The 20,786-nt window shown below is 40.7% G+C and overlaps 1 protein-coding gene across 1 annotated transcript in view; it reads right to left on the bottom strand.

The window, feature by feature from the left end:
- Positions 1-558: 558 nt before the first annotated feature.
- Positions 559-20,786, bottom strand: part of LOC134500901 (1-phosphatidylinositol 4,5-bisphosphate phosphodiesterase zeta-1-like) — a 50,380-nt gene continuing 30,152 nt past the window's right edge. Inside the window, exons 7-13 of the mRNA XM_063308378.1 lie at positions 20,326-20,526; positions 15,748-15,904; positions 13,749-13,865; positions 8,572-8,744; positions 6,269-6,401; positions 4,537-4,686; positions 559-647 (exon numbers count right to left, since the gene is read on the bottom strand). Of these exons, the coding sequence (XP_063164448.1) occupies positions 559-647; positions 4,537-4,686; positions 6,269-6,401; positions 8,572-8,744; positions 13,749-13,865; positions 15,748-15,904; positions 20,326-20,526 (1,020 nt within the window). The remainder of the gene's footprint in view (positions 648-4,536; positions 4,687-6,268; positions 6,402-8,571; positions 8,745-13,748; positions 13,866-15,747; positions 15,905-20,325; positions 20,527-20,786) is intronic.

The following is a 20,786-nucleotide window of genomic DNA, read 5'->3' as shown; positions in this document are numbered from 1 at the left end:
GAGACTTAGTATGACATATGATTGGGAGAGCATGCCCCCAAATAATGCTTGAAAAAGGTTATGTCTCCATCTCCTGCTTATAGTCACCCCACAGACATCTGAGTGGCCATTGGGAGAAATAAAATCATTGACTAAGATGGGCCTCAGGCTCATCTAGCAGGCTATTCTTAATGTTGATGTTCCTGTGTCACATTCTTCTACAGATTCCACCTGTTCAACAGAATTGCAAAACATAGTTCCTCAAACTTGTATGATGCCATTTTTGGAGCTGGCATTTCTTTGGAAAGAAAACAGGGCATCATCCTGCAAATGGCTCCAATTAAAGAGGCAGTTTATGGGGAAGGGAGGTACTATAAAACTTTCCTTCCCCATCAGTTTTTTTTTTTAAAAAGCACCAAAACCAAATACTTGCCAGAATGCCTATTCCATAGGAGTAATATCATCACGTACTGCAAGTACTGTAAACACTTAGTACTTCTATTAGGAAGTAGAAGGGATCACCTGCTTGGATCATGGTTGCTTTATTAAAATGCACAGCTGGAAGTGCGGGCGATGACATTACTGCTGAAAGTACCATATGTAGACAAACAGAGAGGCGGGCTTGAGGGTAACTCCGAGTTTGGAGACAAGTGGAACGTGGCGATATCCTGAAAATAAACCAGTAAGACAACAATTCAAGTGTGTCAAGCAAAAAACATCAATGGAGAAACCTACCAATCAACACTGACATACTGAATTAGAGGGATCAATGGTCTGACTCTAGCAACTTCCTAACATTCTCTGTTTAGCATTTGCTTCTAGAGTGGCAACCCTGTTATTAGAGGATCCATGCAGGTTCTGTCTCTCACACCAAATGAGAATCATTAGCCAACCAGGCAAGATGAACAGAAAATATCTTCTCTAGCATGGTTGCATTGAGGTGGAGAGGAGAAAGAAGCCTGCAGAGACCCAACAATCAGCTCAAACAGCATAAGATAAAATGTGCTACAATACCGCAGAACTTCATGACCCAACAAATGAAACACTCCCCCAGACCATCAGGGAACGGAAGCATCCTCCTCAGTCTATGTCTTGCAGAGGTTCCGATATATAGTGTGATGGAATGTGTTCCTGAAGGAGGGGGTGAAGTGGTGCAATTTGGTGCTGCTGCTGATTCCCAGGAAGGAGGGAGCGCATTCCAGGCAGACAAAAGGATTGACAGTCTGGAGTCTGTTGCTGGGAAAGTTAAGAGGTTTAAGGGAGCTCTGCCCTAGAGTCTCCTAGGTTATTTCCCCTTAGGTCAGTTAGAGTAGCTTTAGTCTGGCAAGATTGACGTCAGGGTCAGCCCACGAACAGTGTCGAGTCAGTGTATTCCAAACTCCAGTTCTTTATTGCTTTCACCATACAGACAGAATCTTGCCAGACTAAAGCTACTCTAACTGACCTAAGGGGAAATAACTGGGGAGGCTCTAGGGCAGAGCTACCTTGAACCTCTTAACTTTCCTAGCAACAGACTCCAGACTGTCAATCCTCTTATCTGCCTGGAATGCGCTCCCTCCTTCCTGCGAATCAGCAGCAGCACCAAATTCCACCACATATAATTTAAATGAGATATGGTCTTGTTATAAGCTAGATTTAATTATACAGGAAGTCCTCGTTTAGTGGCCACAATTGGGACTGGCAACTATTTGTTAAGTGAACTGTGCTTACGATCATACTTCAGCTTTCATTTGCTTTACAGACCTGTGAAGGTCCTAAATGAGAGGATTGGTCATGAAGTTATTTTTTCATCACCATCATAACTGTGAATGGTCACTCAATGAAGCAGTTGCTAAATGAGGACTACCTGTATTTCCATTTCTTTTTCTTATTATCTGGCTTTACTTTATACTGCTTACTATTTCTTAGTTTGTTTGTTTTTCCCTAAGCTTTGCATAGCATTTCTTAGCCTGAAAAGAAATAGAATGGTGGGTAAGGCATGTGTTTACGTGAATGGATTGGAATGCTCACAGTCCAGCTACTGTATGTTTAAACCATTTAAAATCAGTAGCATTAAGGATATCTGAATGGACTATGGCTGACATGCACACTGTGGCATATATAGAAAGAACACTTCCACAGAGAGAATCATTTACTTTTCCAAAATATTAACAAATTGTTCCTCTTTGTGCTATTTACAGTTAGTCAGACAAAATAGAAAGAGGTTGATTTTTCTGGAAAATCTATAGCAAAATTGATCTCTATTAATAGGGATCAGTTTTGCTACAGATTTTCCAGAAAATCAACCTCTTTCTATTTTGTCTGGCTAACTTCATATGGACATGAATGGGTATATATTTTATCATTGCTTTTAGGTGCTCTGTTATTGATAAATAGATGTTTTCTTCTTCCCTAATAACACTGGTAGATGTACTCTGACAGCACACCAACTTTGTCATCTCATTAGAGTCTAAATATTTCATGAGTGTTCATGCAGTGTGAAATACAGCTTAATATTTCTGTGGATATTTTATGATATTGTATATGCAATATTAAACCCAGAATAATATTTTACAAATGGAATGTTACACTTTTTGTAAGTCTGTAGTGGCAGAAAAAATGAACTAGAGAATACAACTGATTTCCATCACACAAACCTTACATTCATTTAAAACACTCTTAGATAAAATATCTGCCCTTATCTAAATCTGATTTGGTTAATCTAAATCCTCCAAACAAGTCAGGGTGATTCTAAAGCAGTCAAGGTTCAGTCCAGTTCAAAGTTTGGCAGAGGTTTAAATGTGCAAATTACAGTGTGCACTGTAATTTCTATAGACATAAATGTATTTATATAACCGAAGTTCCAATGAAATCAAGAAGGGTCTTCCATCCGGACACTGAAGATAGCAAAGGGAGCCCCAAGTTTAGTACATTCCTTTTGCGATTTTAAAAATATTCAAATTATGCTCACTCCTTTTTTACTGATGACTTATCTTTTTTCCATGCACAGTCAACTTTTTATTTTTATTATGGTTAAGGGCCTCAAAAGCTTGCACAAAATATAACTGACTATTTCAATGGCTATTTTATTGGATGGTGTATGTCATATCAAATTCAAAGTACTATTTTACAGCCTGAATTTGTAAAGGGAGACACACTGTTTTCCTGTAGCTCCAGGAGTCATCATTTCTAGATGGGTTGCTGGCTAGAAACTGGAGCTGAGAGTGGTTTGACTTCAGAAGACTCCACAGTGGAACAATCTTTGTAGGTTAAATACGGTCTGGCATTTTCCTACTCTCTAGACTCAGAATACAGTCCATAGTTTCTTCCCTTTTATGTGGGGGGAGCATATGTGTTATATCTTTTCTGCTGATGAATTAAAGATGGGAGTAAGGTTTGTTTATTTATTTATTTATTTATTTTCTATCCCGCCTTTATTATTTTTATAAATAACTCAAGGCGGAGGACATACCTAATACTCCTTCCTCCTCCTGTTTTCCCCACAACAACAACCCTGTGATGTGAGTTGGGCTGAGAGGGAGGGACTGGCCAAGGTCACCCAGCCGGCTTTCATGCCTAAGGTGGGACTAGAACTCTCATACCACACCTGATTGGCTCTTGGTCTGAGAGTGAGTGGCCCAAGGTCACCCAGCTGGCTTGTATGCCTAAGGCGGGACTAGAACTCTTGGTCTTCTGGTTTCTAGCCCAGCACCTTAACCACTAGATCAAACACTTGCTTTACTGATAATTCTAGAAGATCCAACACCAGTGAATCTGTGAGAATTACAACATATATGGGCAGCCCAAGTAACTGGTAACAGTACAAGACTAGCATGCTTAATTGATCAATAACTACAATAATCCATTGCACCACAGTGTGCATGATCATAAACAACAAGAACCACAACTGGCAGGTTTCCTTATCAGGTTGTAGAATCTAGACCTAGCATCCTTCAGAACTTTTCTAGCTTTTCTTTAACTGTTTGGCTACACATAGAGTTTCAGAAAACCTCTTGCTAGACCACAATCTCACAACATGAAGTTACTTATATAATGTATGATCTGAACTCTGTGACACCAAAAATTGCATTAAAAGTAATGTTTTAGGTTAGGATGGGCAAAAACATAGCCATTCACCCATGCTGGATGACAACTTCCAGCATCCCTCACCATCGGGCACAATGGCTGAGACTGCCTGGAACTGTAGTTGAAGTACAAGTAGTGGGTTATAGACTTCCTCCCTTAAATTTGTATGAGAGTAAATAAGGAAAAAATTGGCTCTTCTTCTAAGGAGCAGAATTCCATATTCCAACAAGGGGCTAGCCCCTTTAAAAGAGTAAAAATCACAGACATTTCACACTATAGTTTAAATCCTTGAATGGCAATAAAATTTGCCAGTTTGAGAGAATGTGGAAGAGGAAGATGATAAAGCCAATGATGGGACTTTTAAATCAAACATCATGTTCCCAAATATTGTGCTACAGACTGTAATTCTCCTCACCTTTGATTGTTCCTTGGCTTTTTAAAGGGCAGGAAAATGCTTGTTATCTCCCATTAGTCAGGAAATAATGGTCTTACCTTTATTCATGCTCAAAAGTGGCAAAGTAAATTGGCCAAGGAAGTCATTGGCAGTAAGCGCCATCTGATCTTCTACTACAAAGCGTACTAAGGCAAGATCTGGAACTTGGATATTAAAGGTGAATGTCTCATTCCATCTAGGATTCAAAGCTGAAATAAACAGGGAAGAAAACTCTTGTTAATAGTTTTCACTTTAACCATGAGAGGTGTTCTGAGTTTTGACTTTTTTTTTCCTTAATCCTTATTTTAGAACCTTCATGGTTCCACAATGAAGATTGAGATCCAAAAGAAAAGAGTAGGTTAAAACTCAAGAGATTTTTGGATAATGGGACTTCTGCAGATGTTTACCTGGTCTTGTCCCCAAGGGGAATTAACCTATTGTAATATCTTCATTGTTCTGTTTTTTTAATGCAAAACTTTGTACGAATGTATAGATGCAAAGCAACTAAGTGCCATAAGGAAGCAAAATTCAGGTGATGTATAAACAGTTGTATTTACATTTTATCTGTATACAGCTCAACCTTATGTAGGTGGAACACCCCACAGCTGATACTACTGGGATTCTTTTTGTCTAATCACAACAATATTTTATTTATTTAAAACTTTTATATAGCCACCCATCTTAAAACAACTCTGGGTGGCTTACAACCAATATATATTCACCAAGGTCATAGTCATCCATGTACAAAAGAAACTGGACATTCATATTACCCCAGTCTGTACCAGTTTAACTTTTCAAAAAGGCTAGCAAAAAATTCTATGCTTGTGTATATGTCTGTTCTTTTTCCTCCATATACTGTATATATGATATTTTCCTAATATATGCATATTGTATTTTTTCTTTCCTAGTGCACTACAATTTTACACAATTTTTCCTTAATGTACACATCTTGACTTCATTTTCTCCAGCATATCCTTTTTTTGCATGGGCTTCACCTTAAGGAATTATTTTTTGTGGACATTTCCCCCTAATATAGTTATGTCTGGGATACAAACTGCATTGCATCTTTTTAAAAAATTGCAGGTCTCAGTGTTAAATTGGTTTCAGTGTGTGCATAGCTTAAAGGGGTAATCCATGGTAATATAAAATAATTTGTACCTTGTGACTCATTGTTCTACTCTTTACGAAGACTGCAACTTTTTGGCACACCAGCAAATAGCAACTTTGATCAGGGAGATTTTTTTTTAAAAAAATGGATCCCTTCTATTCCAAAAGGTCATGACCTACTAAAATAATAGGTCATAATAATAATAATAATAAGTCAGCTATAATTCATGGATTTTGTGTCTCTTGTCTTCTGCTTATCATCTAAATTAAAAATGGAGATATATATTTGGGAATGATATACACAAAAATGTCTTCTATTTGTGAACATTGTGTACCAAAAAGGCAGAAGTAGTTGTAATTGGGTTAAAATCAGTCCTGGGGCTGAAAGTTCCATACAAAAATGAATATGAGTAATAGCCACGCATTATGCCTATAACAGCCATGCATTAAAAATAGCACGCATTAGAGAAAGATTTATGTAAAACATTTATAAGAAAAAGTTGCATCAGAAAGCCCCTGTGGATTAAAAAAAAATCTGAAGAACATTTGATATAACAGAATGATAAGGAAATATATGCAATATTGCAACTGACAGAACTTAGATTGTTCCATTCATCCTTAACTCTGATAGGCTGTATAAGTCATTGAATTAACTTATAGAACTTCCTATCCCATTCAACTTACCATTATTCTTTATGACAGAAGTCTGCCGTTTTGACATATCCGCTGAAACACCATGAATTTCTATTTTGACTAGGGGATCAGCCTTGTTACTCTTGGAAAGATTACTTGGAGGCAGCTGATAACCACTAATAACCTGCAGAAAAGGCATTTACATCAGTATGCATCCATTGTGTCTCCATAAAACAGTGCTGGATTGTACCAGTGCACAACTCATTCTCCAATTGCACACTCCTGGGTCTTTTCACACATGGATGGAGTTTTCCTCCCACCCTGCCATGTGATGATAAAGTGAACCCAATATTCACCTGGTCAAAAGTTCTTTACTCCCTCTGCTTTCTGCAAGGGAGAGCTCAGTGGATAGAATGGTATGTGGGAATGACCTTGGGGGACCGGGCAATGTGATGCAACCAAGGGAATGGTCAGGTGAAAGGCAGCTGGGCCTGCAGCAGGAATGTGGGTGGGGCAAGAGGCTCAGAAGGGACCCTCCCTAGTTCTGGGGCTGTAAAGGGGACCAGAAGAGAAAAGTACTTTCAGACTTGTGAGATTCTGTTAATGTAACCTTACAATAAAGTAGAACTAACTCATGTGGTCATGTTTCCTGTCTGGGCTGACATCAATCTTGCAAGTCTGAAATTCTGAAAGGATACCCATCCTTGGGTCAACAAGAGACAATACTAGCATGAAATGTGTTGCCCCCATTGCCAGTCCCTATCTGACATCTATTGCCTCTATTCCCAGTCACTGACAGTCATCTGACTTCCTTCCAAGGTCACAAAAGCCAAATGGATTTTGCACACATGGAGACTGTCCTTGGATGGGGCTGGAATAAGGTAGATGAATATATACCAGTACAGCTAAGGGTGACTCAGGCCTGTCTCATTGATGGCTGGGGATGAGATGAAAGCAGCAGAATTAAGAGGGTACCAGGCATTTTTGTGGTGTGGTTAGGAGCAAGTTGGGAAAAACCACCTACTTGGAACTCCCATTTCCAACATCTGTCAGCCAGATGTTTCTGGGAAGCCTACCAGTGTTACATGAATACAAAAGATGTCTTGTGTTCCTGGTCTTCTATATTATGAATATATTGCCTTTTAATGTGAAGCCTTTGTTTTAATAATACTCACTGAGAGACCAACTCTTCAAGCCTTTATTTAATCCCCTACACCGGTGTCCTTTATCAGCCTTGACTGTAGTGAATTCCAGCATGAACAATGCATTCAGTGAAAGAACACTTCTTTTTTAAAAACTGTCTTAAATGAATTGCTGATCAATTTTATTAAGTTAGGGTTATGCATGCAGGAGAGAATTCTTCAGCATTCTATAATGGCATTTAATAAAACACTGAACCAAAATTTTATGCAAGGTTGGCCTCAGAATACTTATTCCTAACCTAAATGAATGAATAATGAAAACAGGATGTTTGCTTTCAAGAAAACATACACATCTACAAGGATGTTGGGTCAGGCCATTTTAACAGGTCTTCTACCCTTCAAGTTAATATAAAATGAATACTGTGGGAGAAGTTGTCCATTCACAGATTGCCTGCCCCAATCTCTATGGCCAATCACAAATAGTGTTCTCATGGCTAACTTTTTTTTTCTTTTTGTACCTTCAAACCAGTCTTCAACGTGGGAACTACATTCCCTGCAGTTTTCTTGGCAGCATTTTCAGAAGTAATTTGCCATTGCCTTCTTCCTGAGGCTGAGAGAGAGCATCTGGCCCAAAGTCTCCTAGCCAACTTTGCGCATATGGCAAGATTAGAACTTGTGGTCCTCAGCCTTCTAACCTGACTCCTTAAACCACTATATCAAACTGGTTCTCATGGTTAACCATGGCTTTTAAAAACAACCCTCAATTTTCTGGTTTTGCATCACGTGATATATTCAACTACAAGCTGACCACCTGTTCTAGGCATGCCAATACCCTTGGTTAAAATGTGTTTGATTAGTTTGGTTCAATGTATTATGCAAGCAAAGCCATTCACTGGTAGGGGAATTAGTAATATTGCTCTTGTGGCAATTCTACAACATGGTGAGGCCAGATCTGCTGTCTAAAGACTCCACGTCTAGTTTCCAACAGGCTTAAGTATCAGTTATCTACTTGAGAATAAATGTCTTCTTAGGAGAAGAGAAAACCAGAGAGATCAGATGTACCTTAGAACCCAGCATAGGCCAAGGATAATAATCAACTGGATGTAGAGGTATAACTCTCTCAGTTTCTTCTAGCCAAGTGCTTTGATAGTAATTCGTGATACAAAGGAATTGTTTCTTAGATAAGCTGAAGGTTCAATGAAACCATCTTACCTTTATTGTTAGTGTAATGGGATTATACCTTTCGGCAACGTTAAATGGGTCAAAAGCAGAGTCTCTTCTTCTCAAGTATTCTGGTTTCAGAACGTAACCAGAGCCTCCATTGTCCAAAAATTTTCCAATGACTAAGTCCATCTGCACACCCGGTGTTTGGAAGTTTAAGGCCACTGTAGGCAGAGAAAACATACTTCTTATCAAATGCATCACAAGGTTTTGTTCAAAGCTGCAAAATGAGCCCCATGCCCAGTGGAGCAATTTTAGGGCTTTTTCCTAGTATCCTAATAGTACACTGCATCCATCCTTGAGTTATCTATCTATCTATCTATTGGCGGGAAATTTCCCATGCTGGCTGGGGAATTCTGGAAGTTGAAGTCCACATACCTTGAAGTTGCTAAGGTTGAGAAGCACTGCCTTAAACAATGGCACAACAAGATAGAAAGCACTGTTTTAATACCAGTAAAGCTAAAAATGCCTCAGAAATGGGCTCATCTGCATAGCCTTGTCAACGTGCTTTCCTTCGGCCCTTGAGATGATGTGAGAGAGTGAAGTTGGGAAAGGTAGCTGCAGCCAGGCAGAAACACCCCTCAACCCATTTTCCTCATACATTCATTCATTAACCCACAATGTTACTCACAAGCATCCAAACCGGGGCTCCAGCTACCTGTGATACAGAGGCAGCCTCACCCCACCCAGGCTTTTAGATTACAAAAACAAATGCTAAGACAGAGGGGGAGGGGCAGGAGGAAAGGTGATAGCAAATGGCTACAGTCAGGGAAGCAGAGGCGACCCTGAAGATTGGCAGAAATTCCAAGCGGGCAAGAGGACTGTCCTTTAACTGCCAGGGCCACCAGCTATTGTGAGCAGCATATCCTGGTGGGAGTCCTACCAGGACCTTTGCCGGGAGCTCAGCAGCAACTAGAAGGAAGCAACCACACTGAGGCAGCATCTCAACCCAACTAGTGCAAGAACTTTTGGGAAAAGTTTGTATCTTGTATATCACTTTATAGACTTTGAGACTTTTGTTTGAACTGAGTATCAAAGGACTGGGTACTAAAGACATATTTATGTGGCCACAGCACCTTGCAAGTCCTAGATGGGTGGAGTTGACCCCTAGCAATACCCTGTTGTTGGGGAAAGTGTGTGCTGCAGCAAAGCATTGGGTGCTGATTTCCAACGCTGTGGTGCATCCGGTCCTTGGAAAGCAAAGGACCCTCACAGATGGGTCATCCTGAAAGCCGCTTCCCCCACTTTCAACATGCCCCAGGAACGGAGCCAGTAGAGCTGCTGCCCTCACTCAATGGCAGCAGTTCCTGCTGCCATTGAGGAGCCAAAGAAGAACCAGCAGCAGATCCAACCCTACTATGAATCCAAGCGCTTCCTCCTCAGGCTTTGGGGCAGCATAGGGATCAGAAGTGCTGGAATGGTAAGGGGTAGAAGAGAGGTCAGTGGGAAAGTCACCATGAGGCCCACCATCAAACAGAAGTGGCCTACAGGGAGAGCCTTGTTTCAGTTCAGGTGCTTCATTCTCACCCCAGCAACCCAACAGCCACCTCCCTGGGGATGTAGAATCAAGGGTCCTTCCTATGATTAGGCTTGCAATTGCCTGTTTACTTTGGAGTACCTTTTCAAGATTCATTCATCCCCTTTATTTTTGTGCTTAGATGGGGATATCAACTCCGATCGTGGATTGGAGGAATTGGAGTTAGAGTTGAACCTAGTCGGGGGTGGTGGGAGGGTTGCCTGAAGACAGCAGTTTTGTCAGAAGGAAGAAAGAAATCTGGGAGAAGTTGACATGAGGCAGTGAAGTAAACAAGAGCTGAAAGGGCATGGGGCCAAAAAGAAAAACAGAGGCAGCTGAGAGCAACCTGTCTGAAGGTTGTTCAAGTGCAGTGTTTCTCAACCTTGGCAACTTTAAGATGGGTGGACTTCAACTCCCAGATTTCAGTTCTAGTGTGACAGTGGAAACTGTGAGAGAAAAGTTGAGCTTATTACCAAATAAAAATCTGTCAAAATCTGGATGATCACTTGATGTTAGCAAAGGGGTTTAAAACGTTTCTTTGCTGCCATCTAATAGTCATCAGGAATTTTGCAGACCAGATATGGGAGCCCAGCTAAGTATACAGAATATAAGGCATTGATTTGGTTTTTTTTTTATTATTTTTATTAAATACTTTATTAGAAAGCAAAATAACATAAACAACATAATACATACAAATACATACAGAATATAAGGCATTCATGAAGTACTGTACATTCTTAATAATGTTCTTTGATATTATTAGCATTATAGATGTGCATCATTCCAAATATTGCTGAATGACAACTCCTAGATTCTGTCAACTTTGGTGAAGCTGATGGGAGTTCCTACCAGTTCCTCATTTCAGCCAAAATTCAGACAGATAATAGGAGATTACTGTCAAATCGTCATACCTCCAAAGGAAACAACTCTCTGATTGAGATCTTTCTTTTCACTTCATAAAAGAAAAGTCACTCCTTCCCTAGGTATCACTATTCTGCCCTGATGCCTCTCTTGATATTTCATAAGCATGCAATTTTCTGCAAGGCAGGCTTCCCCAGACCTGAGCAACATGCAATTAATGTTCCTTTCATGCTAGGAAAATCTGCACTAGTATACAGCGCATCTCATCAAAGCTTTTGGTGCCGAGGAGTTCCTATCATAAAATACATCAATTTGTCTCTTGTTATACATCACACCAAGGCCATTAAGAGTGAAAATAAAGCAATGACTGTTGAATGCAGCAGGAAAAGGTGGCATTTACCTGTCACCCCCATTGCCTGCAAGACTCCCACCAGCTGCTGTAGATACAAACAGTAATCTGATTCCACACAATAAGCTTGTTTGTTTGTTTGTGCCTTCAAGTCAGTGTTGACTCCTGGCAACTGTCTAAACAAGTCCCTCCAGTTTTGTTGACAACATTTCAGAAGTGGTTTGCCCTTGTTTTCTTCCTAGGGCTGAGAGAGAGTGACCTGCCCAAGGTCACCCAGAGGCCTTCATGCATAAGGTGGGATTAGAACTCACAGTCTCCTGGTTTCTAGCCTAGTACCTTAACCACTACCCCAAACTGGGTCCCTTTGTTATGAAGGGGCAAAGACAAGGAATCCAGGCTCCAGAAAGAGGACAAATACAGTTGTTGAGAAGACCAGCACTGTAGAATTACTGTCTCAGAACTACTATTGCAGAAAGTTGACATGGGAAGACTTCGATTCTCTCTCAGAAGTACATCTGCTATAATCAGATCAATCTTTTCCACCCTGACCCACTTCTGGGATAGTGGACTTCATTTCCCAGAATTCCAGGTGAGTTTGGACACAAAAGTGGGTACTTCCAATTTTGTTTCTCTGATACTCCGAAAAGGAGAGGGTTTCTCATTATATCTGTATGGTTCCCATAAGTAGCATCTGCAGTCAACCTCAGTGATGTCAAAATGAAACATGTGCAGTGATATCATCATGTAAATACCACCTTTACATATTTGCATTCCAAAGGTCAATGAAAGTATGCAGATTGTGGAATTTGTGTGATGATGGTTGTCATGCCCATTTCTTTGTTTTCCCCCCTGCCCTTCTCACAGACACCCCTGGGTCAAGTGTAGTTATGTCCTTGTCCTCACAGGCAGCTTTTCCCAGTTGGCAATGCACATAACAGCTTCAACCCAGATTCAGCATAAGAACCAATATTAAGTTGTTCACGTACTTAATGAGATTTGTAGTTAACTTGAATAAACAAATCATAGCTTAGAGCAGTGTTTCTCAACCTTGGCAACTTTAAGATGGGTGGTCTTCAACTCCCAGAATTCCCCAGCCAGCCTTGCCCTTTGTCAGTTTTTACCTTGCTGGCTGGGGTATTTAAGATGGGAATTTAAGATGGGAATTAAAGTCCACCCATCTTAAAGTTGCCAAGGTTGAGAAACACTGGCTTAGAGGGATGTATATTTTGGTTTCACTGTTCCTGTGAACTTTCTGGTCTTCTTAGCAGTAGCTCACAATTGTAGCCTAAAGGTTTTCCTGTACTTTTGTCTACTTTTCAAACAATTTTGTCTCCCAAACTGGCACAAATAAAAAATAGAGGCCTCACCTGTTGAAAGTTGAAGCTGTCATGTTCACTGTTTCAATGTGCACTGTACATCATAACGTTTCACATGCCATGGCGCTGACGCACGTTTCTGTTGGGAGGGAGCTGCTGTGAAACCTTGTGCCAAGCTCTGTATCTGAGTTCATTTCAATGGAATGTGTTTGGGTTATGTGCTCTGCTCAAGGACTTTTCCCGCGGACCAGCAGAAGCCGTTAGGAGCACCTGGAATTGTGAGCCTGGGAAGATTCTACGGGGGGAGGGATCTCATTTGCACCGAGGGTTTTTAGTTTGCATTTGGCGCGCTTTCATCATCCTCAGCTTTCTCTGTGATCCTGCACACTATTCTTTAATAAATCAGATATCTTTGCATTCCTGCTCATGAGTCTGAGAGTGTTTTAGAATAGGCATTCATTACAGAAGCATTCTGAGTGTGTTTGTGTTTGTGTGAGAGACAGTGTGTGTGTGAGAGAGAGAGACAGAGAGAGAGAGAGAACATATGCCTAAGACCAGAAATCTGACTTGAGCAATGATTAGTGAAGTAGGCTTGGTAACTAAAACAGAAAGTTTTACTTACTGGAAATACATTATAGACATAAGCAAAACCTACCACCTTGCTGACTACATCCCACCTGGAGGAGAGTCAAAGAGATATGCTCCATGCATTTGAGTTTGAGAATTAAAGCAGAAGGAAGTGACCTCAGATTACCAATCTCTTAGACCAGCATTTCCCAACCTGGGCACTTCATGATGTGTGGACTTCACCTCCAAGAATTCCCCAGCCAATATGGCCATTGCTAAGAATATTGGGAGTTGAAATCTACACGTCACAAAGTTGTCCAGGTTGGGAAATGCTGTCTTAGACCAAGAACAAACGTGAGAAGTAAAAAAGGGGCACAGGATAAATCCTTCATTCTACTTCCCCCTTTGGGTCAGTAGATCATGAGGTACTGAAGAGTCATTGCCATTGGATTTGGACCTCCAGAACTGCCATCACACTTACAAAATGAAAAGGCCTTTCAAAAAAGGAATGGAGGGCATGGAAATAGTGGATATGAATCTTCGAATCTAAGTGACCTACCTAGCTGGCATCCGACGTTCCAGAATTCTTGAGGATCATAATTTGAAGAGTCTGTCCTGGTTCCCTTGGGGTAGATTCTTGTAAGGAAGCGGACTGTGTGTGTGACAAAGTCAGGAGCTGCAGAGAGAAATGTTCAAAATGTTATTGCAGAGGAATATGCCTAGCTTATTTTTTTTTTACTGCTGCTGTTACTCTCTATTATTGGTTCACTGCTTCTTTTGCTGCTTCTTTTATTATGCATATTTTTGCAATGTTTCAAAGCATGCTTTTCTCAACTGCTTTAACCTACTGTCTGAATTCTGCTGCAAACTGGGTTTTTTTTTGCAATGGGAAGCAATATATAAATGTTTTAAATAAAATAAAATAAGTGTGGGAAAGGCCACAGGCACTTTTTCAATAACAAATATAATAAGTTGGTAATATTTGAAAAGGGAGATTGTGTGTGCTGATGACAAATTCGCGATATGCCTGCATGCCTTTGTCAGGGCCAGGGGGAGAGCACTAGAGCCAGAGTGATGTTGTGGTTAAGGCACCAGGCTAGAAACTGGGAGACCGTGAGTTCTAGTCCTGCCTTAGGCATGAAGCCATCTGGGTGACCTTGGGCCAGTCACTTTCTCTCAGCCCTAGGAAGAAGAAGGCAATGGCAAACCATTTCCAAAAACCTTGTCAAGAAAACTGCAGGGACCAGTGCAGGTAGTCACCAGGAGTCAATACTGACTCAAAGACACAGTATATCTGAAATTAATTTAGCCATGAAGAAGCTACATTGATTTAACAACAATTAAGATAAGAGAATTTCAAGGGAACTGTCACGGGTATTCTTGCACTTCCTTATCTATGAGGCAGCCAAGGGATGTATATGAGTGTGAATATGAGCAGTCAACCTGTCTTCCCATGACTTCATTAAATTCCAAGGGAAGACATCAAGAGGAAACTCTCCCTATTGTTTATTTATTTATTTTTCCAGTAGGAGTGTTGTCCTCACTAATGAGGGGTATATGGTTTTTGTGAAATTGGTGCAGAATTTCTCCTCTTCCTGAAGAAATTCAGATAAATCATCCACCCAGTTTCTCTATCTGCACATTTGCTGGAGAATTTCAAAAAGCTACTTGCAGCTAACTACCCTAAAGATTTTGCTTTGAGCCACATCTCCTGCAGACTGCCTATGCAAGCATTAAGGACCACATTCTGAGTGAACTTCCACTTCAGAACAAGAGAGATGACATGATTAGGCAAACTGCTGGAAATCCTATTTACAAGATTTATTCCAGTTTGAGTAATAGGAGGGAGAAAGGGAGATAAATTGAGAAGCCTTGAAATTACATCTACTGTAAATATCAGGCAATATAGTATGCCTCTGTCTTGCCCGGTTAGGTGGCAACATCTAGCTGACTTGGTTGATCTAAAAAAAGCTAAGTAGGGTCAGTCATGGTTAGTATTTGGATGCAGTCTAGTGGGAAATCCCCAGACTGAAGGCTAGATTGGGAAGTAAACAAATAAAAAACAGAAGATGGCACTGGAAAGCCACATCTGTGTTGTTACCACAACAACTACGTGGAAGTGTCCATGAAATCCCAGGGTTAAATTTGATTCAAGGGAGTCTTTATATATCCTTGTAATACAGTGAAAGAGCCAGTTTTGTCTAGTGCTTAAGGCACCATCCTAGAAACCGGGAGACCATGAGTTCTAGTCCTGCCTTAGGCACAAAGCCAGCTGGGTGACCTTGGGCCAGTCGTGCTCTCTCAGCCCCAGGAAGGAGGCAATGGCAAACCACTTCTGAAAAACCTTGCCGAGAAAACCACAGGGACTTGCCCAGGCAGTCTTCAAGAATCAGACACAATTGAACGGATTAAAAACAAAATACATTGAAAACTTTCATATATTAACACAAGGCATTCCTGTTCCTGAGGGCATTTTGAAAACTATGCTAGCTCTGAAACAAATAGAGAACTATGCAGCTCACTTAAATATTGTTTGGTGGTTGGAACTTCTACATTACCTCTCCGGCTGATGAGCTTCTGACCTTTCACTTCCCCGATGGAATTATTTTGGTAGCATTTCTGCTTCTCCCTGGAATCTTCAAAGCTGACAAACTTCCGAGAAGCAGTATAAATCACAAGTTCAGAGAGCAGCAAAGCCACTTTGACTTTATGGCCCTAAGAACAGAGATTGACAAATGTTATGACTCTCAGAAGTAAAAATAATGTGTAGTGTCAAGCAGGTTTTTAAATACATCAGGGGAGACAACTGTTGGAACACAGTGTAGGGTGCAGCGAGACTATTATATGCCCAAAGGTCGAAAGATTTGATGCTACCCGCAGTGGAGTAATGGATAGTGAAGATGATGGAACTTGCTGAGATGGCCAAATTGATTTCTTTGATCAGAGAAAAGAAAATATCTACATTTATTGCTGACTGGAAAAACCTTATGGACTTTTTGCATGAAACAGGAAAAGTGAATTTATGATTTATGGGTTTGATGATTGGACAGGATAGATTATAGAAAAAAGAGAGTTATGTTATGAAAGTAAGAGGTAAATGTTTAATTGTACTTATAATTTATAAATTTATAATTTATAACTTTATAATTGTACTTATAACTGCTGTAAAGAAGATCGGAAGCCACTTCTTTGTATCTTTTTTTATTTTATCTCTTTTTCTTTTAGTTTTTTCATTAGAAAAAAATAGGTTATAGAAAAATTGAAAGTCCTGTTGTAACCTTAGAGAAAGAGGTAAATTTACACTTATAATTGCTATAAAGAAAATTGGAAGCTACTCCTTTATAGTTTCTTTCTTTTCTTTTCTTTTTGCACTTTTGGCTTTTTCTTTCTTCTCTTTTTTTTTCTTTCTTTATTCTGTATTAGTTTTTATTAGTTTTTATCTTTCTTTTTTAAAATTTCAATAAAATTATTTTTTTATAAAAGGAAGAAAAGCAGAATTAGGAGCAAAGAAAAAACAAAAAAAAGATGGTGCCATGATGATGTCATCAAAGCTCTGCATTGCACATCAAAAACAAGAGGAGCTTCGATCACACCACCATGGCACCATCCTGACTTTGTGGACCACACCCTTGTGCTTTAGACATTTTTTTCTGCAGAGAACACTTTGATGAAATTATCCAGAATGGATTGTGGCAGACATGTCTATGGTGGAGGGTTAGGTAGAGTAATACAAACAAAAGCAGCTTTGTGTTGTTGTGATAGAAGCTCCACCCCTTGTGTATGTGCACTGTGATGCCACTTGCACGCCCAAACAAAAAGGGGTGGAGCTTCCATTGTGATGGCACAGCTGCTTTTTTGGTGCCGTGGCAGCAAACGTGGTGATGATGTGATCCCAGGCTGGTAACTGCGCAACCCCTATCGGCTGCTTTCAGTTGCAGGGTCTACATTGACCCTTTTCAGCCCTGGCAATTGTGTAGTTTCATCTTCTGAAGAGAAAGGGGTCTCCCTGTGCAAAGATAGGCATTCTCTTCCCATTTGTTCAATGAGAGGTTTACTGTTTGCAAGCTATATAGGTGAACCTGGAATAATTCAAACCCTCCTGTGTTGGCTCTCTTGCAAAGACACCAGTGCAGCAATATTTTCTGGCAGTGGAAGCATCAGAGAGAATGACCCCCCCAATGCCAGGGTTGAGGAAGGATGTGTAACGGTATGTGGGAATGACCTTGGGAGACAGAAGGAAGAGCTGCAGCCTAGACAATAGTCTGATAAATGAAATTTGAGTCCGAAGGAGGAGGGGTGGCAAAAGTGTCTCAGAAGGGAACCTCCCTAGTTTTTGGGAGAGTAAAAGTGAGGGATCGGAGGGGTACTTCCAGACTCGCAAGATTCTGTTAATGTAACCTTACAATAAAGACAGAGCTAGTCCTCCTGGAAGTGCTTCTTGTCTGAACTACCTCACAAGGCTAACAGGATGGCAAGAGAAGTAGGGAGTTTACTTGTCAGCACCTGCCAATTGCCCCCATTAGCTGTTTTTAGAGAAAGGGAGAGACTGTGAGTGAGACAGCAAAAGAGAGAATGAGAGTGAACAAGCAAGAGTGCACAAGAGAGAGTGTGACAAAGCAAGAGCATGAAAGAGGACAGGGGTACCCCTAAGGCAAGGTTTCTCAACCAGCGTTCCGTGGAACCCTAGGGTTCCAGGAGAGGTCACTAGGAGTTCCCTGGGAGATCACGATTTATTTTAAAAATTATTTCAACTCTGGGCAACTTCACATTAAAGAGGTAAGTTTCATTCTCTATTTTTAGTTTAAGAACACTGTTAATGAGAGCAAGTTTGGTCTAAGGCAACAGGCTAGAAACCAGGAGACTGTGAGTTCTAGTCCCGCCTTAGGCGTGAAAGCCAGCTGGGTGGCCTTGGGCCAGTCACTCTCTCTCTCTCTCTCTCTCTCAGCCCAGTTCACATCACAGGGTTGTTGCTGTGGGGAAAATAGGAGGAGGAAGGAGTGTTAGGTATGTTCGCCATCTTGAGTTATTTATAAAAAAATAATAAAAGTGGGATAGAAAAGAAATAAATAAATAAATAAATAAATCGTATATACAGGCCTACCCATGAAACGAATATAATAATTTTGTAACTCCTGGCCTATATTTGAGCCTGAATGTGCAGGAGGTCCCTGAGGCCTGGAAAATATTTCAAGGGTTCCTCCAGGGTCTAAAAGTAGAGAAAGGTTGCCCCAGGGTATGGTCAAAAAAGTCAAGGTGGCAGCCTTGACCGTGGAATTGAAGCACCACCCTTTTTGTTTGTTGGTTGGTATTGCACATAAAACATATATGGAGCTTCAATTGCACAGGCCTGGATGCCATCTTGACTTTTTTGACCATACCTGGTGGATATCCCTGAGGGAAAAAAGGACTGAGCAAGTGAAAGAATGAATCAGAGTAGAAAGATGCAAGTGGAAAGAAGCAAACAAGAGAGTTATAGACAGAGAGAAAGGTGAATGAGCAAGGGAGAAGACGGAGTGAGAGAGACTGTGAATGAAAGACAGATGGGGGAAAGTGCGAAAGAGAAAGCAGAAGAGTAGAATAATTTGGGGATCATCATAGTGCAGTGTCAGCCAGACTAAGAAACCAGTGCCATGTAGGTCACTACCACATGTATTGTCTGGATGCGTCTTTGCATTATTCACTGCAGGGTTATGACTTCAGGACGCAAAGTCTGACTTGCCACTTGTTAATGTCCCTGTGGTTGGAATGGAGTTAGTTCAGCAGGGATGCAGACGCTTTGAAAATAATATGGAAAAAGTGCTTTAGACCAAGTGCCAGTGCAATTAAAGCAGGTATGTCCTTTTTCAGGCTGGTGCGCAAGCTTAAAAAAAGATGTTCCTTTTTGACTCTGTAACTAATGGAAAGATAGAGGACACGTTCAGTACATGTGAAGATTAGCACCAGATATTTTGTTACACAAAAGACAGAATTCACTCTGCTGTCTTTAAGCACCAGGAGAGGACATTGGATCAGAAACTGAGTCTTTCAGTGCTGCAAAATGTACACAGTTACTGACTAGTTGTATCTGCATAGTATAGAGTGTGGACATATGTGGGAGCTTGCTACTTTTGCTAAAATGACAAGAGCAGTGTTGCACATGCCATCACGCCACAACCTCCACCCCTTTCATAAATGAATGTGACATCACGATGCATGTACAAAAGTGGCAGGTCTTGCATCACAACGGTACAATGCTGCTTTCATCCTTTTGCTACCCCTCTGATGGCACTAATATAGACTACCACTGAACAAGTGGGAAGGAGGAGAGTCACAAGGCTGGCCCCAACACTCTCTACTTCCATTGGATAGAGGAACATTTGGCAACAGTGGTTTACCTTGTGAGTAAACTTGCAGTAACCAGTCAAAGCCAAACATTAGAGTATGGGGTGACCAAAATTTGCACCCTCAGGGTGTTGGTGCCCTCGGAAATATCCCATCAGATTATCACTTTAATGTTTGACCAAAGAGGCAACTTAGTAAACATGTAAATTGTATCAGGTAAACCGTATATAATTAACTAAATTTTGATTATCTCAAATTTAAATTAAGCCAAATGCAATTTTCTCCTGGCCTCACTCTCTTTTAGGAGATGCCTCCAGCTATTAAACTTAGAGACCAAGTGTGGCGACCAGTTGAGAAAAGGTTGCCTACATTTGTAGGAAGAAAAGATACTCAAGCACTGGTGTCAAGATGGTCTTGTAAGAGCCAGTTCTCCTGTGGTCACAATAAACAGCTTGATACCAGACCAGTCCATTGCCAAAACAAGAAATTAGTAGAATTAATCTCTCCATTCGAAGGAGAGTGGCTTCTAGCTCATTATACTGCATTGATGGGAGCAGGAGGCTCAAAAATCTGAACCCTTTTTGCATTACAAATATGGCTTACAGTGGCCGGAATTCTTTTGTAATGGCTTCATTCGTTTTTCTTCAATAAATCTACTCATCAGGACTTCCATGTCTTTGGAAGTCCATTGTTGCAGTTTCCTGCCCAGCTAGCCCAGGGAAGCCTAACAGGCTTCCAAACTATTGAGAAAACCCCCATTTCTGTTTTATTATTTTTAAAGTATCACAGCAGCGTTGTCGTACAGGATGGCTTACCTTCTTATCTTTTTTGCTTTTTTGCCGAATGAGTGATTTCTTTACCAGACGTATATTACTGTCATCATCGAGGTCATCTTCTGACTCCATGGTATCTTCAGTTTCTTCTACCAGGCCCTGATATCTCTCACCCCTCCGTTGAAGGGTTTCTTCTAGTGTTCCAGCTTTCTTATTCTTGATCAGGATCTTGAATTTCAATTGCTATGGGGGGGAAAGATGCATCTGTTCAGCACAGTAAGCCACAAAACTAAATGGCAATGACAATTAAGTTTCTTACCTTCCATGCTAGGAAAATACTTGATAAGCAAATACTGAACAGGTTCACTCATCATATTAAGTAGCAAACAAAACCACATTATGGCTTAGTACAGAATGTGAATTTGGTCTGTGTAAGTTTGCACCAGGACAGGGATTGTGCATCATCCAGATAGATTTTTCAAACTCAAAAGGCCTTTCACATG

Source organism: Candoia aspera, chromosome 7 (assembly GCF_035149785.1).
Source record: "Candoia aspera isolate rCanAsp1 chromosome 7, rCanAsp1.hap2, whole genome shotgun sequence".
NCBI lineage: Eukaryota > Metazoa > Chordata > Lepidosauria > Squamata > Boidae > Candoia > Candoia aspera.
The sequence above is the reverse complement of the archived record's forward strand: the minus strand, read 5'-3'. Positions and strand labels throughout refer to the sequence as shown.